At 37.5% G+C, this 23,959-nt stretch overlaps 1 protein-coding gene across 3 annotated transcripts in view; it reads left to right on the forward strand.

Moving 5' to 3' along the window:
* The window catches only part of ARHGEF3 (Rho guanine nucleotide exchange factor 3), a 144,319-nt gene that overhangs the window by 114,360 nt on the left and 6,000 nt on the right, over positions 1-23,959 (forward strand). For all 3 annotated transcript variants that reach the window (XM_056336801.1, XM_056336804.1, XM_056336803.1), the window contains 7 exons: positions 3,093-3,200; positions 10,187-10,357; positions 12,060-12,122; positions 12,469-12,565; positions 12,668-12,744; positions 21,290-21,547; positions 23,764-23,934. In XM_056336801.1, coding sequence (XP_056192776.1) covers positions 3,093-3,200; positions 10,187-10,357; positions 12,060-12,122; positions 12,469-12,565; positions 12,668-12,744; positions 21,290-21,547; positions 23,764-23,934 — 945 coding nt within the window. The remainder of the gene's footprint in view (positions 1-3,092; positions 3,201-10,186; positions 10,358-12,059; positions 12,123-12,468; positions 12,566-12,667; positions 12,745-21,289; positions 21,548-23,763; positions 23,935-23,959) is intronic.

Below are 23,959 nucleotides of genomic sequence, written 5' to 3' on the forward strand. Positions count from 1 at the left end.
TGGAGAAAATCCTGTAATAATGCTGATCTCTTTTAATAAAATTGAATTCCTAATTTGTACTACATATTTAGCTGTTTTGAATTCTGATCAAATTTTTCAGCGTGAGGTCAGAATATGAGACACTGCATGAGGAATTCAAAATGGGGTGCTGACCCAGAAGGGTAGGACCTCTGCAGGCACAACTTCACAACCCGTTACCCAACTTCCCTTTGACTGCTGGGAGACGTGCTGACCTCTGCTGGCTCACAGCAACAAGCTGAAGAAGAGATTAATGTTTTTCTGATTCTGGCTGAAACTCTCTTTGGAGTTCTTCGTCTTTAACATAAATTTCTGTTTTCAGTAAGGTTTTGCAGCATGAACGTTAGTAACAACTACACTGCCATAGCATTTTTCTGCTGGAAATGGATGGGGGAGTTTTAAAAGGCTGGGGGGAAGTTCTGCTGTGTTCCCCTGGAACTGTAGGCATCCTTGCTTAGGAAACAGCGCAGGATTCAGAGAGCCTTGGGGCTGCGTGATGCGAAGAAGGGGAAATCATATTTCTTTTTTTCACTTCCTCTCACTCTCCAAGAGAAAGAAGTTGTTTTCCATTCTTTTTAGGCAGGCTGATTTTCTCTGAAGTTATTTGATGCTGTGCATCAGTTTTCACAGCTGCCTGAGGTTTATGTGCCCCACACAGCAGATCTAATTAGGTCCTGGTCTGTGTGCTTAGCCTGCAGGCTTTGGGTAGTAATTTATAAACTTTACCTGCAGTCATGTACGCAGTATTGGGAGGTTTTCAAAGAAGGATAAGACTGGCTTGCTGTTCCTTACTTAGTTTTAAACACTGTTCAGGAAGTTTCATTCAAGTTTTTTGCAACACACTCAAAATGCTGCAGAGATGCAGTGAAGTATATTCACTTCTTTAGTGATTTCATTTGCTGTCAGTAGACTCCTCAGAAAATTATCCAAGGGCTTTTGGGCTTAGTTCTCTTATAAGCTAAGTCTGAAAGACTGCAAAATTGTGAATAGTTTGCAGTGTGTGTGGAAAAGACCTGTAAGACTATGGAGAGCATTTAACTTTCAGAAAGCAAGATATGGCTATGATGTTGTATAGATCAAATTTGTGCTTTTTTGCATGAGTTTTGTCTTTTGACTAAAGAACATACACGTAGCAGCAAGGTTGTAAGATAATAGAAAGGATACAGCAGTCAAGAAGGGAGAAATCTTTTCTATTAATCCTAATCCCCCTCTCCCTGTCTTCTGGAAAGTCTTGATTTTCCAGATTTTGCTTTTGGGGTGTGATATTTATGCCCAAGTTATCTTTGCTGCTGAGGGAGAGCTGCTAGCAAAAGCTGTGCTGCTGGCACAGCACTGCCCGACTCTGTCTGGGACTTCATGTCCTTTCACTGCAGTGCAGCAGGATTCATAACAAGCAGGCTCTGCCACGGGATATTATTTGTGCACCAGGACCAGCATTCTGAATAATCATAAAAAAGAAACAGTGATGGCTGAGCCACCAGGTAGAAAAGAATTACAGTGGCATTTCAAAGACTTTTTTTTTTCTTTTTTTCTTTTTTAGGGAGTGGGGGGAGGGGAGCAGGGAATGGTGATGGTGATGCTGTAGATAAGTATGCTAGTGGTGCTGCAATGACGTAAAAAAAAATACTGCTTCAAAAACATCTCAAAGACATGGTTGCTGAAAAGGAAGGAATATGAATAGCAATGCAACAGTGAAGACAAGGATGTAACTTGACTTAGGCTCCTGAAATTCTTTAATGCCAGGTTTCTTGTGTGGTGGAATATGTTGTTTTTGCTAGAGGGTTAAACACTTTGTCCCTCATCTCAGCTGCCATTTATGGATTTCCAGGTCTGCCTGCTGAGAAGTAAATTAAATATGTAGCTGCTTCTCACTTTTCCTCTGTTGCTGTACTAACAGAAGAGAATTTTTCTTGCCAGTAACACAGATGATGGTTATCGCTGCTGAAATTTATTATTTTTTGGTATCAGGAAGGATGACAAATCAGCATTATTTCCAGAAGGATTTGGATTTCTGAACAAAAGGATAATAAGCCTGCTTCATTTTCTTAAAGCTATGTCTGGGAAATTGGAGGCATAGCAAGCCTGCACAAACTTTATAAGCATGGCTGAAAGAGAAAGATGCACTGCTTTAGGATGTCCTTGAAATATGATGTTGGATGGGTTTTTTAACTTCACTTCGAAGGTTTGGCTCTTTTTCTGTCAAAAGTTGCCTTTTGCATGTGCTGTTCAAGATCCATTAAATGTCAGATGGAGGTTAGGAAGCCAAGGGTAACTGTTCTATTTTATGTATTTATAATCACCTTTTTCTTGTGTTAACGATTTCTGTTAGCTTTTCTTTTTAAAATCTGCAGGACAATTGGCATATTATATTGAAGTATATTTATTACTATAAGCACTGTTAAAAGTATATATGACAAGGAAAATATTTAATTGAATGCTTTATGGTAGATTTTAGTTTTAAATTTCCTTTCTACTTTATGCAAAAATTAAATATATGTAGACATGTTATAAATGTATTTGCCCATATATGTAAGTATTTCCATAGGAACGTGCACTCAAAGGACCATTACAATTAGAGATTTATGTCTAAATTATATTTTCTGGAATAAAATACATTTAACTGAACAGTCACATGCTGACAGTGCCAGAGTCAGAGAAATGGATGGAGTTGTTTTTATTTAAAGTATTCCTTTCAATGACAAGATTATCATAACGTGCATTAGCTGCAGAGCACTGCTGAAAGATTCTCTTTTGAGTTAATACAACAGAATAATGTAGTCTTTCTTTACCTTCCTCCCTTCCCCTGCTCCCAGCCGTGCCAACTTCTCCATCATTACATTTTTCAGGTGTTTCCAGGATCTGTATGTAGCAGCCAAGAGTAATCTGTCATTGTCAGCTTTTAAAAAGGGCTATTGTTTATTTACTGCTCTAATTACATACCAAATTTATAGACTTGCTTTTTACAAATGCTTTCTTGGGAAAATCAGCAAAACTGTTCGCAATGCTTATCTGATTATGCTCATACTCCCCCCATTTTTTTTCCCTTTCCCTTGTCCTCCTCCCCTTACTCGCAGGAGCCCAGTAACAAACGGGTCAAGCCTCTTTCCAGGGTTACATCACTGGCGAGTCTCATTCCTCCTGTACGAGCCACTCCATTGAAGCGGTTCAGCCAGACACTTCAGGTAACTGCAGGGAACACATTGCTGCATTAAATTGCATTGCTAAGAGAGGAATGCATACATACTGACAGTTTCTTCTAGGGTTAGCATGGGAATGGGAACGCCTGTGTGGGCACACTCACCACTGTAATGCACCAAACAGGTTTAGGCAACCTCGGACTACAGAGTCACTCAATTTAAACTCAGAACTCTCACCTCAAAAAAACACTTCTGTCCGGAAGATTAATGTTTTTTAATTACCAGTAAGAAAACTATTGCACCTGTAGCATATAAAAGTTGTTATACTAAAGGATTACGATTGCTTTTTACGTTTGATGAACAGAATTTTCCATTACACTTGCTATTAATTTTGGTTGGTTTCTTTGAAAATTTTATTTTTGGTATAGTTAGTCATGTAGGACTGCTAAATTTCCTTCTGTGTGGTGAACTTTGACCTTGCCTAAACAAAAGAGTTAGTGAATAATTGGAAAAACGCCATTTTCCAAAGCTGCTGCTGAAAATTAATAAAGGGCAAGCAGATTTTAAATGCAGTTTAGAAATTAAATGATTTTGTAGTTGCAGTTTCTATATTGTAGATTAGGTGTGTAATATTTAACATACTTAGAGACTAATGGGACTTTAGTTTATAAAGTATTTGTGCCTCCAGACCTAGAGACTGCAAAACATTTGGGCACTCAGCTCCTAACGGTTATCATGAGAGGCAAACAGTTGGGAGCAGCAATATTGCTGTGGATCTGGCCTAGAAAGCCAGACTGTTTCCTCTTTAAAACAATTTATGTAAGAAGGCCTGTGTAAGATCTAAAGAATATTATTTAACAAGCCTAATTTCTTTGATGAGAGGAAATATAAAAATACCTTGAATATATTAAAAATGTTATTTAATCAAAATTGGCTTAAATTTAGAGCATTACTGGTGTTATCTGTTAATCGCAAAGGAAGAAAGAAATAAAGCTATACAGCTAGGAGTCTTAGGACAAAGAAATATTAACTCATAACTCCCATTTCTCTGTAGCAGTAGTTACCTAGAAAACAGATATTACAGGGTAGCTTTAACATTGGTTTTCCTGTGTTTGGTTCCTGCAGTTTTGAAAGTGCAGACATCTGCATGGAAAAGCTGCGCGTGTGGGATGGGAGGAAAGGCAACACGGCTGCACTCCCCTCCCTCTGGGTTGGAGCCAGAAGGTGTATTATAGCGTGACTAGCGCAGAGATGCCTGTGTTCCCTGGGGTGTATAAATCTCCTCCGTAGTCTGCCTCCAGGAAAAAATTGACCCGACTCTGAAAGGACTACATTAGTTCCAGTTGTGAGGAGTGTGGAAAGTGAATTAATTTTTGGCTAAACTGCTTCTGAGCACGGCACTTCCCTTTCCACAGCCTTAGACAGCTGTTGTCCTCATTTAAGTACCTATGCTATCATTCTGCAGCGAATGCCTTTGAGACTGGGTTGTCCAGTACAATACTGTAGTTAATAAAATTTGATTTAGACTATCTGAAACAAACTATCCTTTCATGCATGTAGTAGCAGCTTCCCAAGGTGAGAGCTACGTAAATGTTTTTCAGGGCAAATTTTGACAAAAATAGAAAACAGTGCCTTTCTCACAAGTCTTACTTTTGCAAGCATTTCTGTCTTGCTCTGTTCATACTGATTATAAGAGTATATTTTAATTAACTGTCTGCTTCTTAGATTAAACAGCAGATTAATCGGTGATGTTATTCATACTATCTCCTCTAAGTAACTATGTGCTTGAAGAAGCTGTGATGAGAAATCAGCCTGCATGTTCTCCAAATCCTAGGTCTGAATCCATTTCCAAGTGATGGATGCTGGTGATGACTCTCAAAACTGCCTTCAAAGCTGGCTGGAAATTGACTTCTTACCTAGTTTTGTCAGCAACAATAGAATAGGGGAAAAAATTACTGACCTCCTTATGCTGAGGAGCCCCATTTGGAATTATTTAGAAATGTTCTGGGAAGCATGTATAGCTTTTTTACTTTATTATGTACTGACATAGCTGTCGCTGTGCCTTGTGGAACAGTATAGAGCAGGATTTTTTTCAAGGTGTAATATCTGTAAAAAGAAAAATGTTGATCTTTCTTTTTTTGAACTTTTATGTGTCATCATTGTGAAGTTATTTCAGTCAAAACCCATGTTTCTCCTTGCATTGCTGCTAGATGTTCTCTATGTGTAAAATGAAGAAAACTATCATCTCCACAACATCCAAAACAAACAGCTTCTTCCCCTGGAAAAAACAAAGCAAAGCCAACAGAACATCCATCCCAAAAGACCACTCCAACAGCATCAATAAAAGGAATTAGAACATTCTGAGTTTCCTTTACAGCATTTCAAACAAACCTTCTTATATATTCTTTCTGTGTGGAAGATACATGTAAGAGGAAAAAAACCAAGTTGATTGTGCATAAATTTCCTTACCTCTGTACATGTAACTTCTGCTTTATATTAATGGACTTTCTGCACGCAGGTTGAAGACAAACACCTCTGTGTGTGAGATCTGTGTAGTGCCTTTTAAGATATGTTTTTAGCAACTTTTCGTGTTCTGCATGTTTTATTGATTATAGAGGTATTTGAATTTTTTTGTGTTGTCTTAACTTTACTACAGTTTTCCACATTATTCTCAATACTTTTCCCCAAGGATTCCAAGTAACAAAACACATGAAGTCTTTCCAGCTGTCTTTCTGTTGGTTTGTGTGGAGGTTTTTTTTGGTGGTGCGGGGTTTTATTTTTTTGGGTTTTGGTGGTGTTTTTTTTTTTTACTAGAGCACTGCAGACTGACTAATATAATGCTGTTAGCTTCATCTCTGACAGAGTCTGTCTCTGTATCTGCAGGATACCAAATGCTGAGCAGGTATTCTTATTTGCTTATTCACCTGGAAAACCACTTTATTTCTTAGCTGTATTTTCAGTCTGCATTAAGCTAGACTAATGAATATGGTGATCTGCTTGTTTCTGCTTGGTCTTACTCACAGCTGTGCTGTTCAACGTAAAAGCTGAAAACAGGATCAGCTGAAGAGAGAAATTAAAGTCTGGGTAGTTTCCTCTGCAACTTCAATTTTTATCAGTGTGTTTTGAATTTAATTAGGGAGTCCAAATTACTTATATCTATCTTAGGACACTGGAAATTTCTAAAAATCCCTAAGAAGAAAACTTTTGAACATCAGTTCTGAATGCTAGGACTTTGATCTGTAGTGACCTTTTCCCAGTACATGAAGCTGTTTGCTTTACTGCAGCTGAAATTAAGGTTTGTTAATTGCATGAATTAACATCAGTAACACATAGACCCTTCATAGTAACAGTCTTGTAACAGCCAGTAAACAGTAAAAGCTGTTAAGTGTTGTAACAGCCAGATAAACAGAGTAAACAGAATCAGGGGTTGTGACTGGGTTCTTCCCCATCTCCACTAGTTTTTGGAATTACATGAAAACTTTAATAATCCCAGATGGGCATTATTTTTAACCAGTATGCTGGACATGTTTTTTAAGGAAGCAGAAACTAGGAAAATATTTTTAAAAGAGTGGAGACGTAGAGATGCTGTTTTGACATTCCTGTAATTCCTTCATGGGATTCTATCTGATGGGATTCTGGCTGATTCCCCCCCAGGAAGTGCCAACCAAAGATACCATCAGAGTACCTTTAAATTTATCTTTTCAAAAATTCTGGTAGAACTTCAGTTTAGCCCTCTATTCTGCTAAACTGAAATGGATCTATTTATTTGCAAAAATACAGGTAAAGTAGTAGAATTGAGATGTTTAAACTGATGTTGTACATTTATCATAAACTATCAGAGTTTTGTTGAAATAAACTATTTGGGGTTTTTTTTTAGTTAGACTTATATATATGAAGTTTACATCTCATTTTGGCATTAAATAATATTTATGCTATTGATATAATAATCCTAGTGATATATTTGTTTCTCTCTTCATAGCTTTACAAGCTAATTTCTGCAACGCGTATACAAAGGGCAAGATAGTATGTTAAAATAAGCTTGGATTCAACACTGAAGTCTCTGGTTCCCAGCCTAACTAAATCTTGGTGTACCAGGATAAGTCAGTGTTTTTGCTTGTGCTGTGTTAGTGTATAAAAGAAGGAAACATGCCAAAGAAGCCTTACTCTCGAAGTGAAATTTGTCCTCATTGTTTAATAACATCTCAAAACATTTTTGTCCCTTTCTACTAATAAGTACCCTCCACCCAATGTTCCTTATTAATATTAAGCAAGGTACACTTTGTATGGTTAATTAAAAGGCTGATGTATGAGAGAGATCAATGAAATATATACTTAACTGTGTCCAAGTAGCAAAGATGCTGAGCAAGCAAGCAGGATTTTGGGGAGTGTGGTTTCCTTTTGAGTTTCTTAGCCTTTTTGTGCCCCTTCTGCCCAGTGGAGGACAGTATAGGGCTGTAGAGAACAGTGTCAAGCATTCTCATTCGGCATAGGGAAACATTACTATAAGTCAATGTGAAAGTTTACTTTCCTCAAAACACTATGTAATTTCAGATTGCCCTTACAGATGCATGCCATTTTGTAACGTAATATTGACATTTTGTTAAAAGGTTTCAAGATCAAGGCATTTACTTTACAAATCAGTCTGTCTGGTGCTTTTCATTATTTTCTCCATTCAACATAAAACATTCCTTTAAGAAAACACCACCACAAACAAAGGAGCTATATGCTGGAGGATGCATATGGGAATGCATGGAAAGGGGCATTCCACCCTGGTCTTGGAATGACAACTGCTTGGCTGCATTCTTATGGTTGGTGATCACACCTGCCTTTCTTCCCTAGAATTTCTATTTGCATGTGAAAACAATGGGTTCCATGATTCATCATCATAACAAGTGTAAATTAAGCATGCAATTTCACATGTGTTTCTTTATCTTCTTAACTCTTGAAGGAAGACTAGCACCTGACTTGCAAAGTTTTAGAAGGTTGGTATATATATGTGTATGTGTTTATTTTTAGGGGTTTTGTCAGTTCCAAGTAGGGCTCAAAATGGATTCTGTTAAAAAGCTGCTATTTATTTATATAATATGTCTTCTGATATTTTAAAAACTTACTGTATTTATAGGTACTATGTTTGCATTTCATGGGCTCTTATCTTCAGAGGAGAATTTCAAATATTGTACTTCGTATATGCTGTATAGCCTGGTAATGAAGAGAGTTTATTTTGCTTTCAATTAAAGACAATTGCGTTATATAACACAGGTTTTAAATAACAACAAAAATGCGGAGTATTTTAACAATGTGAAATACTTGAGGCATTTCAGAAGTAGGACCTCAAAAAGAAACCTTTAATTTAAATGAAGCAAGAAAGGAATCTTTTCAAAATACCACAGTAAGAGCATAAGTATCCATTCTTAGCCCAAATTCTTTTTAAGAGTCTACAGACAAATAGAACTCTCAAGTCTCACTTAAAATTGGACTTGTTTTTATTGACCAGACAATATAAAAAATACTGAGGTGCTGGTACACTTCATCAGAGTTTACAGGCTCCAGAAATATTAATAAAGATTCTACAATAGTAGAACACAAAACCAGTGTTTCACAATTTGCTATCTGCTAGTACTGATTTACTCATTTCTTCAAATAGTAAGAAATAAGTAGGTGCAAGTGGTGTGAAAACAATTTGGCTTGTTGCTCGCCATAAACATTAAAGTCTGAACATTGACATACCTTTTCCTTAAAGATAATGTGATTGTTCTTCTCTCAAACACCCATTTCACACCTTTCTATGTGAATTAGTTTCTTGATCTGAAAGAGGGTAGATTCAGATTAGGCGTAAGGAAGAAATTCTTCACCGTCTGGGTGGTGAGACACTGTCACAGTTTGCCCAGAGCAGCTGCGGATGCCCCATCCCTGGCAGTGCTCAAGGCCAGGCTGGATGGGGCCTGGAGCAACCTGGCCTAGCGGAGGCTTGGAACTATATGGTCTTCAAGGTCCCTTCCAACCCAAGCTATTCTATGATCTTATAATTTATCCAAAGAGGCAGGATGTTGCCATTTAAAAGGGTTTCTTCATGTATCAAACTGGTTTGGTCAGTTTGGGCATCATAGTACTAATATTTTTAATCCTGCTTATGGACATATATCATATCTGGAACAATTATACCAATCAAATATTTCACGATTCTGACAGTTGGAAAAAAAAAAAAAAAAAAGTGTTATCATCAGGTAGCAAGACGCTTATTAAGGTACGATGAAAGGTTTTGAAGTGCAGTCTGACTTTATGAACCCTCTTTCTGCCCAACTGAGAAAACATTTTTTTTCTTAAACCATTAATATGCGTTTGATGTAATGCACATTTTCATCTGATATCCTCGAGGTAGGACCTATCGTTTCTCAGTACAGACATCTCTGAACAATTCCCCCCCCCCCCCCAATAAACAAAACCCAACAATTCTGTTGACTTTAAGTGAATATACAAGGTGAGTTATCTGCCAGATTTTGCACTCCAAGCTTTCCCCGAGTTTCTGTGGAACAATTTAATCTTTCTTTCAACAAATGAACCAAAAAAGTATTATTACTAGTTTTATCTCTAAAATTTGCATTAATTCTAATTTTTTAAGTATTAGGGACCTAATGAGGCAGATGTGCAATGCATGAATAATTCCTGTCTGTTTACTAAATTGAAATTTTGTATTTGATCAGTTATGTTAGTTCAGTGTCTTGGACCATTCTGCCATTATCCCCGCGGTTCATTCTTGTTGCATGATATATGAATGCCTTGTATAGTTGCAAATGTTTTGAGAACAGGACATGGACATAGTTCACTGCAGGACTGGAAGTACTGGCCTTCCATAAGGATGTATAAAAACAATTTCTCTTGCATTCCCAGTACTAAACATTGCTCTTAAGTTCTCAGTAAAACTAATTAGATAGTTTGCTTGTTGTACTGAACTATGTATATAAATTCCTTAGGGAAAAAAAAAGTGAAATGTGAAACTGTTCTAACAAAACTATTCTTCTATATGTTTCTAGCGATCTATCAGTTTCCGTAGTGACAGTCGCCCAGATCTGTTCAGTCCACGACCATGGTCTCGAAATATGCCTCCTGCTAACACAAAGCGGAGAGACAGCAAACTATGGAGTGAGACCTTTGATGTTTGTGTCAATCACATGCTTACATCTAAAGAAATCAAGCGTCAAGAGGTATAATTTTTTTTTTACCGTAAATTTCGTGTTCAAAAGTCATCTTGAAAGCATGGAGTTGAGGAATGCTAGGAGGCATCAAGATAACACTTGAAGCTTTCCTGAAATTAAACAGAACCCTGGTCTTTATAATTCAAGCTATATTAGATGAATGTATTCTTTTTTAAAATCAGTTCATCATATATCCTTAATATATTGTACTGTGATTGCGTGTGCTGTATGACATTTTCTGTAGTGATGGATGATATTTTGATGTTTCATTTTGTTGTTCAGGTAATGATAGATCAGCATTTCAGGAACAGGTATTCATAAAGTGATATGTACATGTGGAAATGCACAATCATTTCCCTTGGTGGAAAAAGTGTCTTTGAGGAAGTTTTTGGTGCTAGAAAGATGAAATATGGATCAAAAGATGTTTCTTCCAAAGCAAAAAAAAAAAAAAAAGAGTATGTCAGTGGTTTAATGTGTTGTATGTGATAAATTCTGAATAGTTCGTGTTACTCTTAGTTGATAACAGAGCTTCTGTGGAATCAAGAATATATTTTTTTCTAAATAAATTTCTATCAGTATCAACAACATTTATAACAGTCTTTCTGAGAATACTGCATGGACTAAGCCATAAATCAAACAACAGTAACATCAAGCATTTCTTGTGCAGGTTTTAACATTACATTCATGGGAATGTATGGGAATTCATGGGAAGTAACATTTTAAATTGTGAACTTCAGAGGCAGCTTATTAAAAAATAAACTGCAGAAACTGTTTGCATAGCATTACAGTCATTACTGTTTGTGGGCAGAAGCCAGGACACTTCATAGAGCCCAAAGAAATGAGCTGTATTCCGGGAAGTTTTGCGTGAGGGTTCAGCTTTGTATTGGTTCTGACACTACATGCCTCAACAGAATGTCTGAACCGCTTCCGTGCGTGTGCCACAGGTAACTCACACTTGGGCAAGGCTTCTACGTATGCGTATTACCAAGCTCGGAGAATCCGCACTAGCCGAAGATGTTCTTCCATGATTTACACACGTTGAAAGCCTTAACTGTAAAGTTAGTAATTCTAACTAAAGTGTGTTAGCTTTTACTACACCCAAATTTAGAATGAAATCATACAATAAGTAAATAACAATGGTATTTTGGTAAGCTGGTGTATTGGGGGGGGGGTGATTTTTAATCTGCCAGCTTTAAAGTCTCAAATCTGCTTCAAGAGAAGTAACTGACGTCAGCTGACACTTCAGTAGGACTCAGCCTTCATAACAAAAAAATAAACATGTACCAAAATAAGCACTCGTTACCAAACAAATGTTTTAAAGATCTGTCTTTTACTTGCTAGCTAACCTGGAACTTTTACCACCGCATGTGTTAAATCGGAACACAACAAACTCCTATGTAAATACTTGTATGAACAGGTAAGGTATAGCCGAGTCAAAATGCCACACTGAGGAGAGCTCCCCCACCTAGAAATACACCAGTTTGAAAAAAGTTAATTCTGTGGTTATTTCAGATAAGCATTTTATCAACAATCAGATATAACTGTTTAAAAAAAATACTGCACATGATTCTGTAGGAATAAAACCTCACCTTATTTCTGCAATTAGATTTAGCAGAGAATTTCTGCTTTGTGGTGTTAAGACAGCTGTTCAGAGTAGAGTGAGTATAAATTAAATAAAGATATGTTTTAATATTTGTGTCTCTTTTTACAGGCTATCTTTGAACTTTCCCAGGGAGAAGAAGACTTGATAGAAGATCTGAAGTTAGCAAAAAAGGTATGTTTCTTATTAAAAAAACCCAAACAAAAACCCCACAACAAACAGTATTCATTGGCTCATACCACTTTTAAAATAATCCTTGCTTTTTGTAATCGCTAAGACAGTAAGAAGGGAAGAAGACTAAAATATATTTCTATTTTCCCATTCTTTCTGAAACACTTAAATGCACTGCTTTATTTTTTTAATTTAATATTAAATGGTAGTTTAAGATATAGTTATGAAACTTAAAAATATTCTCAGCAATCGTTCTGTTTTTACTTACCAGGGAGCTTTACACGCTCGCACTAATTTTTCAACTACCAATGATAAATTAGTTACAGAGCTGCCCTTTTTTTCTTTTCAGGCTTATCATGACCCAATGCTTAAACTTTCCATAATGACAGAGCAAGAGCTGAACCAAATTTTTGGAACGCTGGACTCTCTAATTCCTCTACATGAAGGTAAAACTCAAATAGTCTCTGTGTTACTATTGCACGTAGATTTATAGTCATCTGGTTCATTAAGTGAAGTTTCTCTTTTTTTTTTTTTTTAATCATGATCAGATCTTCTTAGGCGACTTCAAGAAGTCAGGAAACCTGATGGATCAACAGAACATGTTGGCCATATCCTTGTGGGCTGGGTAAGGCAGAGTTTTTAATCAGTTTTGGGACATGGCTGGAGCTGCAACATAGTTTTTATCAGACAATTTCCTTTCCATATCTAGCATAACATGTCAAAAATGTTTTCTTAAAGTATTTTTAAAAAGTAAGGCAACTATTTAGAGACATATCGGAATATTTTTCTCTTTTCAGGGATTTTTCCATTAAAAGATTTAGACTAGGATGTTGTTTTTAAAACTTTTGCTATTCAGGAGATGAGCAGTATTTAATATGCTTTAAATAAAAATCAAGAGTCAGACCAGAGTTTGATGTAGATCACTTAAGAACCTGCCCACATTTGTATTCTGGTTTCCTAGGGAAATGAAGCTTGAACAGTCACTTTGTGTAAGGGCACCCTACAGCTATTTCTGAACTTTGGTCTGTTCCAGTCAAGGTAACAGGTAGTTGTTAGTGTTGTCAAAGGTACTAATTTTCTAGAAGCTTGTAAAAATAAGGCAGGCAGGGATACGAGAGAGATGCTGTTACTGCCCCACAAAAGATGGTAAGTTCACTTTCACTAGCATCCAAAAACATAAAACACTGAAAACAGTTTTTGTTACTTTTGTTGATTGCTCATTATATTAAATTATTCAAATATATATTAAAATTGCTCATTATATTAAAAAGGAGCTGTTTTTTAAAGTATTATAGATATGTGAAAAGTTTACTTCTAAGTATATGCATGTGATGAAATTTAGCAGAAAAAAGGGCTTGAAATTTTTTAAGGGATTGGGAAATAACACATTTAACAGCTCTCTGTGAAACTGTGATTTAAAGAATCAGTTACCATTATTTGAGTGAGCGGAGGTTATCTTTATCCAGCAGCACTGGGTGTGTGGGGGATTGCTCCACCAAAGTCATGCACACCGAGGGGATTTTTCAGTCCCCTCTTTATACAAGCAACTCATACCTATTCATTAACTTTCCGGGAAATCGTTTACATATTCATTACAATTCCAGGAACTCATTTACATATCTCACTAAACTAGTGACCATGATTTAAGTCCTTGTCTTTGCCACGTTGTATAAACGACAGGAACTTAGGACCAGATGGCCTTTTTAAAGATGACAAATCCAAGGACCTAGCAATTAGTACATCCATCGTGTTAGCAATAAGGGTCCTTGGACATTTCCCAACTTTTAGATAAACATAAGTACATCATCCTATAGATAAGTGGTACATCATTCATCATTCATTCCCCCCTTTTCTAGTAACTTTTGCAAATTCTTTTGCAACTACAAAAAAATCATTATGCCTTATGATCATTCTTTGACAGCACCAAACAAAACATTGAAGTAATACACATATTATTCCTAAAACTATTACAATAAATGTTACAAAAAACCCATGCTTTAACCATTCCAAATTAGGTAACTATGAAGACAGTTTGTCCTATATAGCTTTAAAACTCCATGATAAATCGTCTTTAGTAATTTCATGAGGATCTGCACCTTGTTCCATATCTTATGGATGTCTGTTTAATCATTCCATCCATCAGATTGGGAACAAGTATTTTGCCCTGGGTTTCCAGGACATGCTCCTCCTGTCTTGTTTGAGCTTTCCAATGACAGTTATTATCACTTTTCATAACTATTGTGGTGGTTAAGTTTAATATTTGTAAATCAAATTTGGGACCCAACTCATTTGTTTAATTATCAAATAGGCAATATCCTCCACCATCGTTTGGCTTTTTCCAAAAGTCTGGACAGGTAGGCCATTTGTCATCGAGATAATTCCAGTTCTGAGAGGCCACCCCATACAGGGGTGTTAGCAAGCCTCCTTTAGGAAGAAGCACGTATCCAGCATTCCTTAGCTTTCGTAGCATTAACAATGATTTGCAACGTTTGAAGACGGGTATTGTTTACTCATGTTTCAGTTTCTAATATCTCTACAACAGTTACAATTAAGACCAGAATAACTTTACACAAACGTCCCTCATCCTTTTTGACAGTCCATTGTGTCTCCGGAGATTTCTTTATGATCTAAAGAACCGTAGTTTCATGGGTCCTGCCAGGGTGACGGCCCATGATTTCTCTCTCAGGAGCCGCCTTTATCCGAGAATAGTGAATCCAGGCTGGTTGTTCTCTTATCTTGATGGCAGTGAAGGTTGTCAGCAGCACCTGACAGGGTTCTTCCCATTTTTCTTCCAAAGGTTTCCCCGAAAAAGTCTTTATATACACATAGTCACCAGATTTAAAGGAATGGACTGGTTGATCCAACTCTCTGGCCCTTGTTAATACTTGTTTATTTATAACTTTTAATTGTCCCTGGAGGGTCTTCACATATTCACACAATTATCTCTCCCCTAACTGCCTTAAATCTTTTCCAGCAAATTGTAACTGGTACGGTCTCCCATATAATATTTCAAAAGGGCTCAAATTCTCCTTTGTTCTCGGTTTAGTTCGTATTCTTAATAATGCCAAGGGAAGATATTGTGGCCAAGTTAGATTTGTCTCTTGTCCTATTTTCACTATCTGTTGTTTAATTAAATGGTTTATTTTTTCCACTTGCCCACTTGCTTGAGGCCTATAAGGAGTGCGTAATTGCCAATCTATCCCTAATACTGTATTCACCACTTGTTGTATTATTTTGGCACAAAAGTGTGAGCCTCTATCAGAAGAGATTGTTGTCGGACCCCCAAAGCGGGGAACAATCTCATTTAACAATCCTTTCTTTACCTCTCTTGTTTTATTTGTTCCATAAGGGAAAGTTTCTGGCCAACCTGAAAACATACCAGTCATAAGGGGAGGTACCGATATTTATTAGTTTTCTTGGGAGTTCGGAAAAATCAACTTGCCACTGTTGTCCTGGATAATTTCCTCTACTAATGTTCCCTAGTTTTATTCTATTTGCTACATTGGGATTATTACGTAAACACACTTCACATTGCTGAGTCACCTGTTTTACTACAGTATATAAGTTTCGCCCTATCAATTTCTGATTTAGACTTTCATATAATGTATCGGCTCCCCAATGAGTCTTAATTATGTACTGTTAGGGCTGTGGTCCATATTAAATTGGATGGTACCACTATACAGCCATCTGCCAAATAAGCCCACTTATTTAATTTTATTTTACCATTCATGTCCTGAATTAGCTTTAGGTCTTCTTTAGAATAGTTTGGCTCCTGATCTGTACTTAGAGTTTGGATTTTATCGTCTGGTATTAATTCCTCCTTTCCCACCTCCTCTGCTACTCGTCTGGCCTCATGGTCGGCCAGGCGGTTTCCAATTTCCAAATCAGTCCCTCAATGGGTCATCTTATGTTCTTCCTTCCTGGATGACCCTCTTATTACGGAGGGGGCCATTCCTCACATCAGGGTCTGGCATGGCACACGTTCCCACCGCTCAACACCTACTGGGTTGCAGCCAACAGCAGAGCTCAAAATTCTTCTTGGTGGCAAACACAGAGGCCAACCCAGTCTTGCCCTTGACTATGGTTGGAGGCACCTGACCAACCTTATTCCTTGTACTTCGTTGTCAATGCAGAGTTTCATCTGCGCATCCCATAACAAGTCACTGTCATGGCAAAACACACAGATTTACATTAGTAGAGCTACTACAGAGTGCGTTTTATCTCAGTTTTTATGCCAATATCCCCCACAGCCCTGCTGACCAAGGGATATTGTTTTACCTGAACCGGGCAGGCCTCCTGCTTATCATTTTTACTGTAACAGGTAAAGCATTTTTCACCTTACCTGGAATTTATTTCCAGATATACCTGGTTAAAGATTTCTTTTACTTCAGGGAGGTCCTCTTTTCCACTTTTCCGTTGAATTAAAGATAAGCTCAAGACTTCAATTTACTTGATCATTTTTAACTTTTAGTTTCATTTCTCCTTCTTTAAACGTCTAGATGTTCTAATAAATCTCATCCCAACAAAGATTTTGGTGAATTTGGCATTCTTACGTACTTTAAAGGTTTCAGGATGTTTTCCTGGTGGCCAGCAGCTCCCACAACTGTAACAAATTCTTTTCACTGAAGTTTTAACACCAAATAACTTGTTTCTGTATTCACTAAAAATTCCACCTCATTTTTCCTAGTCCCTAGTTCACCAGAACCCCTTGCTGGTTCTTTAGCTTAGGGCAATCTCGCTTCCAGTGCCCACTTTCCCTACAATATGTACATTGATCCGATCCCATAGGAGAGGGATTCACTCTTTCACCTCTGCCTGACATTGCTCCTCTGTCTCTGCCTCGACTCCTCTACCAGCTCTTCTTGTCTTACCTTCTGTACACGTTCCCTGTTCCTTCTATCAACTTTTCTACATCACAATTACCTAGTAACAATCAACTTGAACCTTTATCTAGTCCTAGTACATCATCCTGATAAGTCTTTCACAACCAACTTTCAAACATCTAAATTTCCCCATCAAAGATTCACCTTTATTCTCTTCAGACCCACTGCCTGCCCTAAAGGGGCCCCCACCGGTCCTGTTGTGCTGCAAATGCTCCAGCAATTGGGGTGACATTGTCAGGTCCTTCTGCTCAATGGTCAGCAACAGCAACACCCTCCTCCTCACCATGGGAAGGACTGGAGCAGGAGATGCTCTTCCTGCTCTGCAGGTTACACAAGCCTGCCTCTGCAACAGCACTTCTGTTTTAACTCTTTCATACCCTGAATGCAAATCTGCTACTTGTTGCTTTACATCTGTGTTCTTACCTATCAGCCTTCGCAGGCAAACAGCAAACACCCTGCCATGTGTCCAGCCGCACCTTCGCGCGGGTACGGGGGTTTGTACAAACTCACCCCAATACTTTAACACTTTCACAGGGTCTTTGACTCTCCACACCCTGCTTTAGGTTTTACATACATTAGTGCAAGTTTTTATCTTATAATGTGCTTCATTCTGGTTGCTCCACAGAAGAAACCACAACCTGAGCTCTTTTTTTTTTTTCCACAAAAATTTCAACAAGAACATCTTTCTAGTTTAGGTCTCAGTTTTTCCCTATCCTTTTCTGGAGCTGACGTACGGAATTAGACTCTATAACTCGAAAGTTATAAAGTAGGTATGTTTATTGCGCGCAGATGCACGGGGGATCGCTCCTCCACAAGCGTGCATACCCGAAGTGACGAACCATCTCACATTTATACAATAAAACAAATGAATATTCAATTAACGCCTATACATATTCGTTACCTAAACCCGCTTACTCTCGCTTCGTATGTTAATTAGCCTATCAGTCCTTTGCCTGGAATGTGGTGGTCTTGCAGGTTTGTAGGTTGTCATGTTCTTGTGACCATCCAATCTTCTCCAGCAAGGAGACTTAGCACTCCCTCCCTCTAGATAGCATTGGAATATCTCTCATCCTTTTCTCATTCTTTTTTAAAATAGCCCCTTTGTTAGAGGAAGAAGGGCAGGCGTCTCCTCAAAACTGTAGGCGTCTCCTCAAGGCTGTGTGCCTATGTGACCAGACACCGCACCCATGACCAGTCACCATACCCACATTCCTTGAGCAGACATATACAATCACAATCGATGTCCATTGTCCCCATTTCACACTATTTCTCCATATCAGAGCCATAATCAAAGATCAGGTGGTGTTAATCCCGCACTCCTCCTGTCACACAAACATATCTGCACACATTACTTCATCCCACTTTTGTTCTCTACAAAGAAAGAGCATAAGCTGTAAAATTGCGTTGTAATATAAGACTTCCTTCGAGGGGCCATCTTTCACCATCACCTAATGTATACAAAGGCCACCAATTCTGACAATATTTTAAAAATGTCTTTTTGTTCAAATTTCCACTGGGAATTCCGCCAAATTCTTTCCAATGCTTCCAAATACATCCCAAGGGTGTTTCGGTATTTATTTCTTGGCTCGGTCTGCCCCCCCCATCTTCCTAATAAGTCTGGTATTTGTCTACAATGTATTAGTTATTACTGGAGGCACCATACTTATCTCAGAACACACACCACAGTTCAAGACCTATTTAGCCTTATTTCTTGGTCTCATTATTTTTCTTCTTATTATTATTTTTGCGAGGAGATAATATGTCTTAGACACTTGCCACCCTTTGTTCGAGTATACAGATAGCACCTACAACACTAAGGGCAGAGGTTAATTCGTGCTTTTTCCAAATGATGTTAGTTCTAATGTTTTGTCCACAGTCTCCTTCTCTAATTTCTAATTATGCATCCAGCACTTCATAAATTGATTTTTCAATCGCTCTGTCTGTCTCTGGCCGGCCCCTCGCGGGGAACACAGACATGCAGATCGGGACTCCCCACTCGCTTCGCAGTGACACCACGTCTCACACACGTCACACTCTCCGGGCAGCCCTCAGTCACACAGGCAGTATGTTACACGGTACCCTGCACTTACTTACAGCTCTAGGAACGCTGACAGTTCGCATTATCACACAAAGTACACATTTCAGTGAACAATTGCCAAAAAACAGATTCTAATTTTTTTCTGGCCTTAAGCAGAGTGTTAAGTTTTCAGCTATTTGCCTAGAATTACCAGAATATTTTTTTTTTCAACATACATTTCATAACTCCAATTTTGAACATGTAACAAGACAACACATAGAACAAACAAGACACAGAGCGCTATTTCAGTTGTTATATTCTAGGAATTCCTCAAATCTTAAGACAACCTAAAGGGAGTTTTTAGCTTCCCAAATCTTAAGACAATCAAATAGGGCTATTACCCTTTTCAGAAGGTGTCCCTTCTTCTCAACCCTGCGAGATGGCGTCCCGACTTTCGTTTTATGGGGTAAAACCAAATCTTAAGACAATCAAATATTCAAAACAAAGAATAAATATAAATACCTTTTATGTTGTGCAGAAGTCCTTGTCCACCTGTGTGAGAAGCCGAGGGGTAGGGGAGTCTTGCTGACAGAAGATGCAGTCGGGGGCCCTGAGGGTCCCCAGGCCCCTACATTCCAGCACTGGTGGAGATTTCTCCTGGCTGGCTCGCCAAATTGATGCCAAAACAGCACTGAGTAACTGCTCAGACACTAATTTTGTCTTTAAGCAGCAACCCCCACCATATACTTAATAATTCTTTACACTATATGCGCTTTAAAACATATAGAGGTTCACATTCACCTCTCGGATGTTCAAGACAATAACCACATACCAACATTTATAATATACCTAATACAGAAATGTTCTCATGTTTCCAGCATAAAATGAGTATAACAATTATTATTAGTAACCCTGTAATTATTAATCCTATATACACAGATTGACTTCAAATCATCAAACGTGTCAGTCTTCTGGCCAAAACAGAATCAGAGTTCCGATATTACCTCAATATCGGAACGAATACCAGAACAGAATCAGATGTATACCTGCGGTGCTAGCTGCCCGGCATACGCCATCCTGCATAAGCATACAATGATCTTATGTCCTATGGACAGCTTTACAGATGAACCGGTCCCAGAACAGAAATATCTGAAACAGTACTGTTCAAAATATAATATTAATATAATATTTGAATAAAGATAGTACCTTTGCTCCGCAAGATGGAGTCCTGGTCTACTCCTGCAGTGATCCAGATTAGATGAGGAGCCCCTCTGGGAAAATCCCCGGGAGTACCCTAGGGAGTCCCCACTCTCAATGGGTCCTGCAGCCGAGCAGAGGAGGTCCCACCTGGGTTGCCAAATTGATTTAAAGAATCAGTCACCAATATTTGAGTGAGCGGAGGTTATCTTTATTCGGTGGTGCTGGGTGCATGACTTCGGTGGAGCGATCCCCCATGCACCCAGCACTGCCAAATAAAGATAACCTCCGCTCACTCAAATATTGGTGACTGATTCTTTAAAGCAATTGGCCTCCTGTAAACAAGAGAAACATGATCACGCTGCTACATAATGCAAATAGTTAATGATATACTTGTGTAAAAAATTTTATCTGTTTTTATTTGCATAAAATATTTTTAAATATAATGTTTTCTGGTTGGTTTGAACACCAATGAACTTCTTTTGGTGCAAATATGTCCAAATCAAATTTCCTGCGTTGGAAGTTTTTACATATAATTGTTTGGTTCTAGCAGATTTTGTAAATGGATATATTGTTCTAATCAACATTACAAGCTATTTTTTTCAGATTTAAGGCACAGTTTTGTCATCTTAATTTGGCCAGGGTTCTTGAGGGCAGTACAGAAGTTTGACTATAGAAGTTTGCTTATCTAAAAAAGGCCAGGTTTGGGAGTACTCATTCCTAGGCTTTTATTTCCATTCATAATTGAAATCAGTCTTCTGTGTTTAACTCATGTCTGCACAAAGTAGTGTTCAGTTTAAACTTACGAATATTTTTAATGCTTTGAATAATACTGGAGATCTCTAGGATCTAAGAGATGAGCTAGTGCTTCTAAATCATTTAAATGATGAACAAGGTGGTCAGAGGACCCTTGTAACCCTTTTATATGCTGGAAACATTAACATCAATAAATTGTAGGTAAGTTCAGCTAAAAGATTCTCAGCATGAGTTCCGACATCCTGAATCACTTGCAACTTTTGGAGTAGCAAACTGTGCTTTATTTCAGCTGCAGAATAGTCTGTTTCTTTCCCCAGCTTCCATGCCTAAACTCCTACGATAGCTACTGCAGCAATCAAGTAGCAGCCAAAGCTTTACTGGATCACAAGAAACAAGATCACAGAGTGCAAGATTTCCTACAGCGTTGCTTAGAGTCTCCTTTTAGTCGCAAACTGGACCTTTGGAATTTCCTTGACATCCCAAGAAGCCGTTTGGTGAAATACCCGCTACTACTCAGAGAAATTTTGAGACACACACCGAATGATCATCCAGATCAGCAGCATCTGGAAGAAGCTGTGAGTTACTGTTGGTTTGGGGTTTTTTTTAGATCATAGCACTTGTAACTTATTAATCGGTTAAGGGATACTACATAAAATATGGAAACACTAATACTTACACGAACAGCCGAAACTGCTACATGAAATATCTAGCCCTGCTCCCCCAATTAAATCTGATTTCAGTAGCAAAGTGATACCAAAAAAAGGGGGGAAGGGATGGGAGGTGTTTTCTACAGCTCTTGTCTGATCCTTGTCCGTTTTGTGTTTACTTTTCAGTGTCATTTTCCATTCTAATCTAAGTTGGGTAATGTGGAGATTTCAGGTTTTAGACATATAGATTAGTTTTATTCCCTGGCTTGAGCATAACCTCTGAATCTTAATTACCATCTGCCGGAATTTGTCCTCATTCTGTTTTTTTATTTGGTGTTGTGCTTTCTGAGGTAAAACCAAAGCTTTAAAAACTTCTTTATTAATAGAAAGGGACCAATTCCAAAAGGTTTCTAAGATTTCTGTTCTTTCCTATATACATACATATATATATATATATATATACACACACACACACATATATATATATGAAATCCAATCATATGTGGACACATGCAAATGTGTATCTGGGAGTAAATGAGGTTACTGCAGTGGATTTGTTTGAAACAGACTTTTAAATGAAGAAATATCATCAGTATCCTACTACTTTTGAAATATTTAAAAATAAGCAAATTTCATTAATAATTTGAGGACAAAATTTATGATTTGTCTAGATTTGAATATTTTGTACATTTATTTGATGAAAAATAACAGTCCTGCATATTTTGGAAAGTGCATGTTCCAAAACACATGTATCTGACGACTTTGTCCTGCTATTCTTTCCCCAAATCCCATGCCCAGCTCAAACTCTCTGTTGTAAAATTGGACAACGGTGGTTTAAATTCCCCCTTGTGCATGTTCTCTTAAACCCAAACAAAAATCATAAATATCTCAAAGAATTCTTCTGTTTGCTGCTAAGGCTTGCTTTTCTACATATACAAATGCTTTCTTCCAGTACTTGCATTTGGTAATAAAATATATTTTATTATTGTTTATTTTATTATATTGTTTAATAAAATATAATCAGGATATTTTTCCTTGATTCTTCAATAGCCTTATATAGCTTTGTAATATTCTACTTCAGTAGAACACTATTTATCTTTGAAGTCATGTATTTAATAAATTGTATATTTGCCAAGTTAAATTAGGAAACAGAAATTACTCTGTGTGCTTGGCTCTTAACACTGGTTTAGGGTTATGAAGTACATTTGTCTTCCTGTCTGGCAATCTGCTATAAGCACACTAGGCCAAGCTGATCCCTGATAAATCTCCTGGGATCAGTAGATTCTTGAATTATCTGTTTGGGCCTGCACGTCTCCACCCATTTTCCTGCTCCACCTCCAGTCATTTAACAGAGGAATCTGATCAGTCTAAGCAACCTGTGAGACCACTGTTAAGAGCTGACCAAAATCAACAAAATTTCACATCCACATGCCCAATTCAGGACCTGTATTTTAAGTTTCAGATAAATTGATCTCAACGTCCTTAGAAACTGCATAGTGTAATGAAGTTCAAGATAGTGTATTTTTATAGAAAATGGAAAGCTTCCTTTTTAAAGTGTTTTAAAATAAAAAGGCAAAATTATTGCTTTTAATTGTAAAATAAAATTATTTTACCTTATTTCCAGAGGGTAGTTTTAATAGTGAACAGAAATTGAGAATTTAGTGGTTTGGGCTAGTTGCATGTTTTGCAGGATGAGGATCTTGTTAGTTCTTCTGTTTCTTGTTCTCTTATACAATGCAGCAGATTTCAGTTCATTACAAATTTAAATAAATATTTTAAAGGCAAGTTATTTGTCCTGTGTCATTTATTGGCACATTTCACCACAGAAAATTATATCTCTGATTGTTTCTTGCATCTGTTTATTTTAATTCTGCCTATTTCAGTTTGATATAAAGAGATAAATATCAGATTTTTAAGCCATTGTTAGAAACAATGATAAAGCCAAACTACACTGTCTTTGTACACTGTAGCCTGCTTAATTCTGCTGCTAATAATAATACTCTTATAGACTGGTTGGCAAAATATTTATGAAAAATACACCATAAATAAAAAATGTTTTCTTGTAGCTACAGTTCAGTTATGAGATAGGTCTGAATATTGGAATGTCTAATTAAAGTTCATGTGTTCTCATTGTTTTTCTGTAGATAAATATAATTCAGGGCATAGTGGCTGAAATCAACACAAAGACTGGTGAATCTGAATGCCAGTATTACAAAGAGAGACTTATTTACCTTGAAGAAGGCCAAAGGGATTCACTGATTGATAATTCACGTGTTGTATGTTGTCATGGTGACCTGAAGAACAACAGGGGAGTGGTAAGGAATAAATATTTTGTCATAA

The sequence above is a fragment of the Falco biarmicus genome, chromosome 4 (assembly GCF_023638135.1).
Source record: "Falco biarmicus isolate bFalBia1 chromosome 4, bFalBia1.pri, whole genome shotgun sequence".
Lineage (NCBI taxonomy): Eukaryota > Metazoa > Chordata > Aves > Falconiformes > Falconidae > Falco > Falco biarmicus.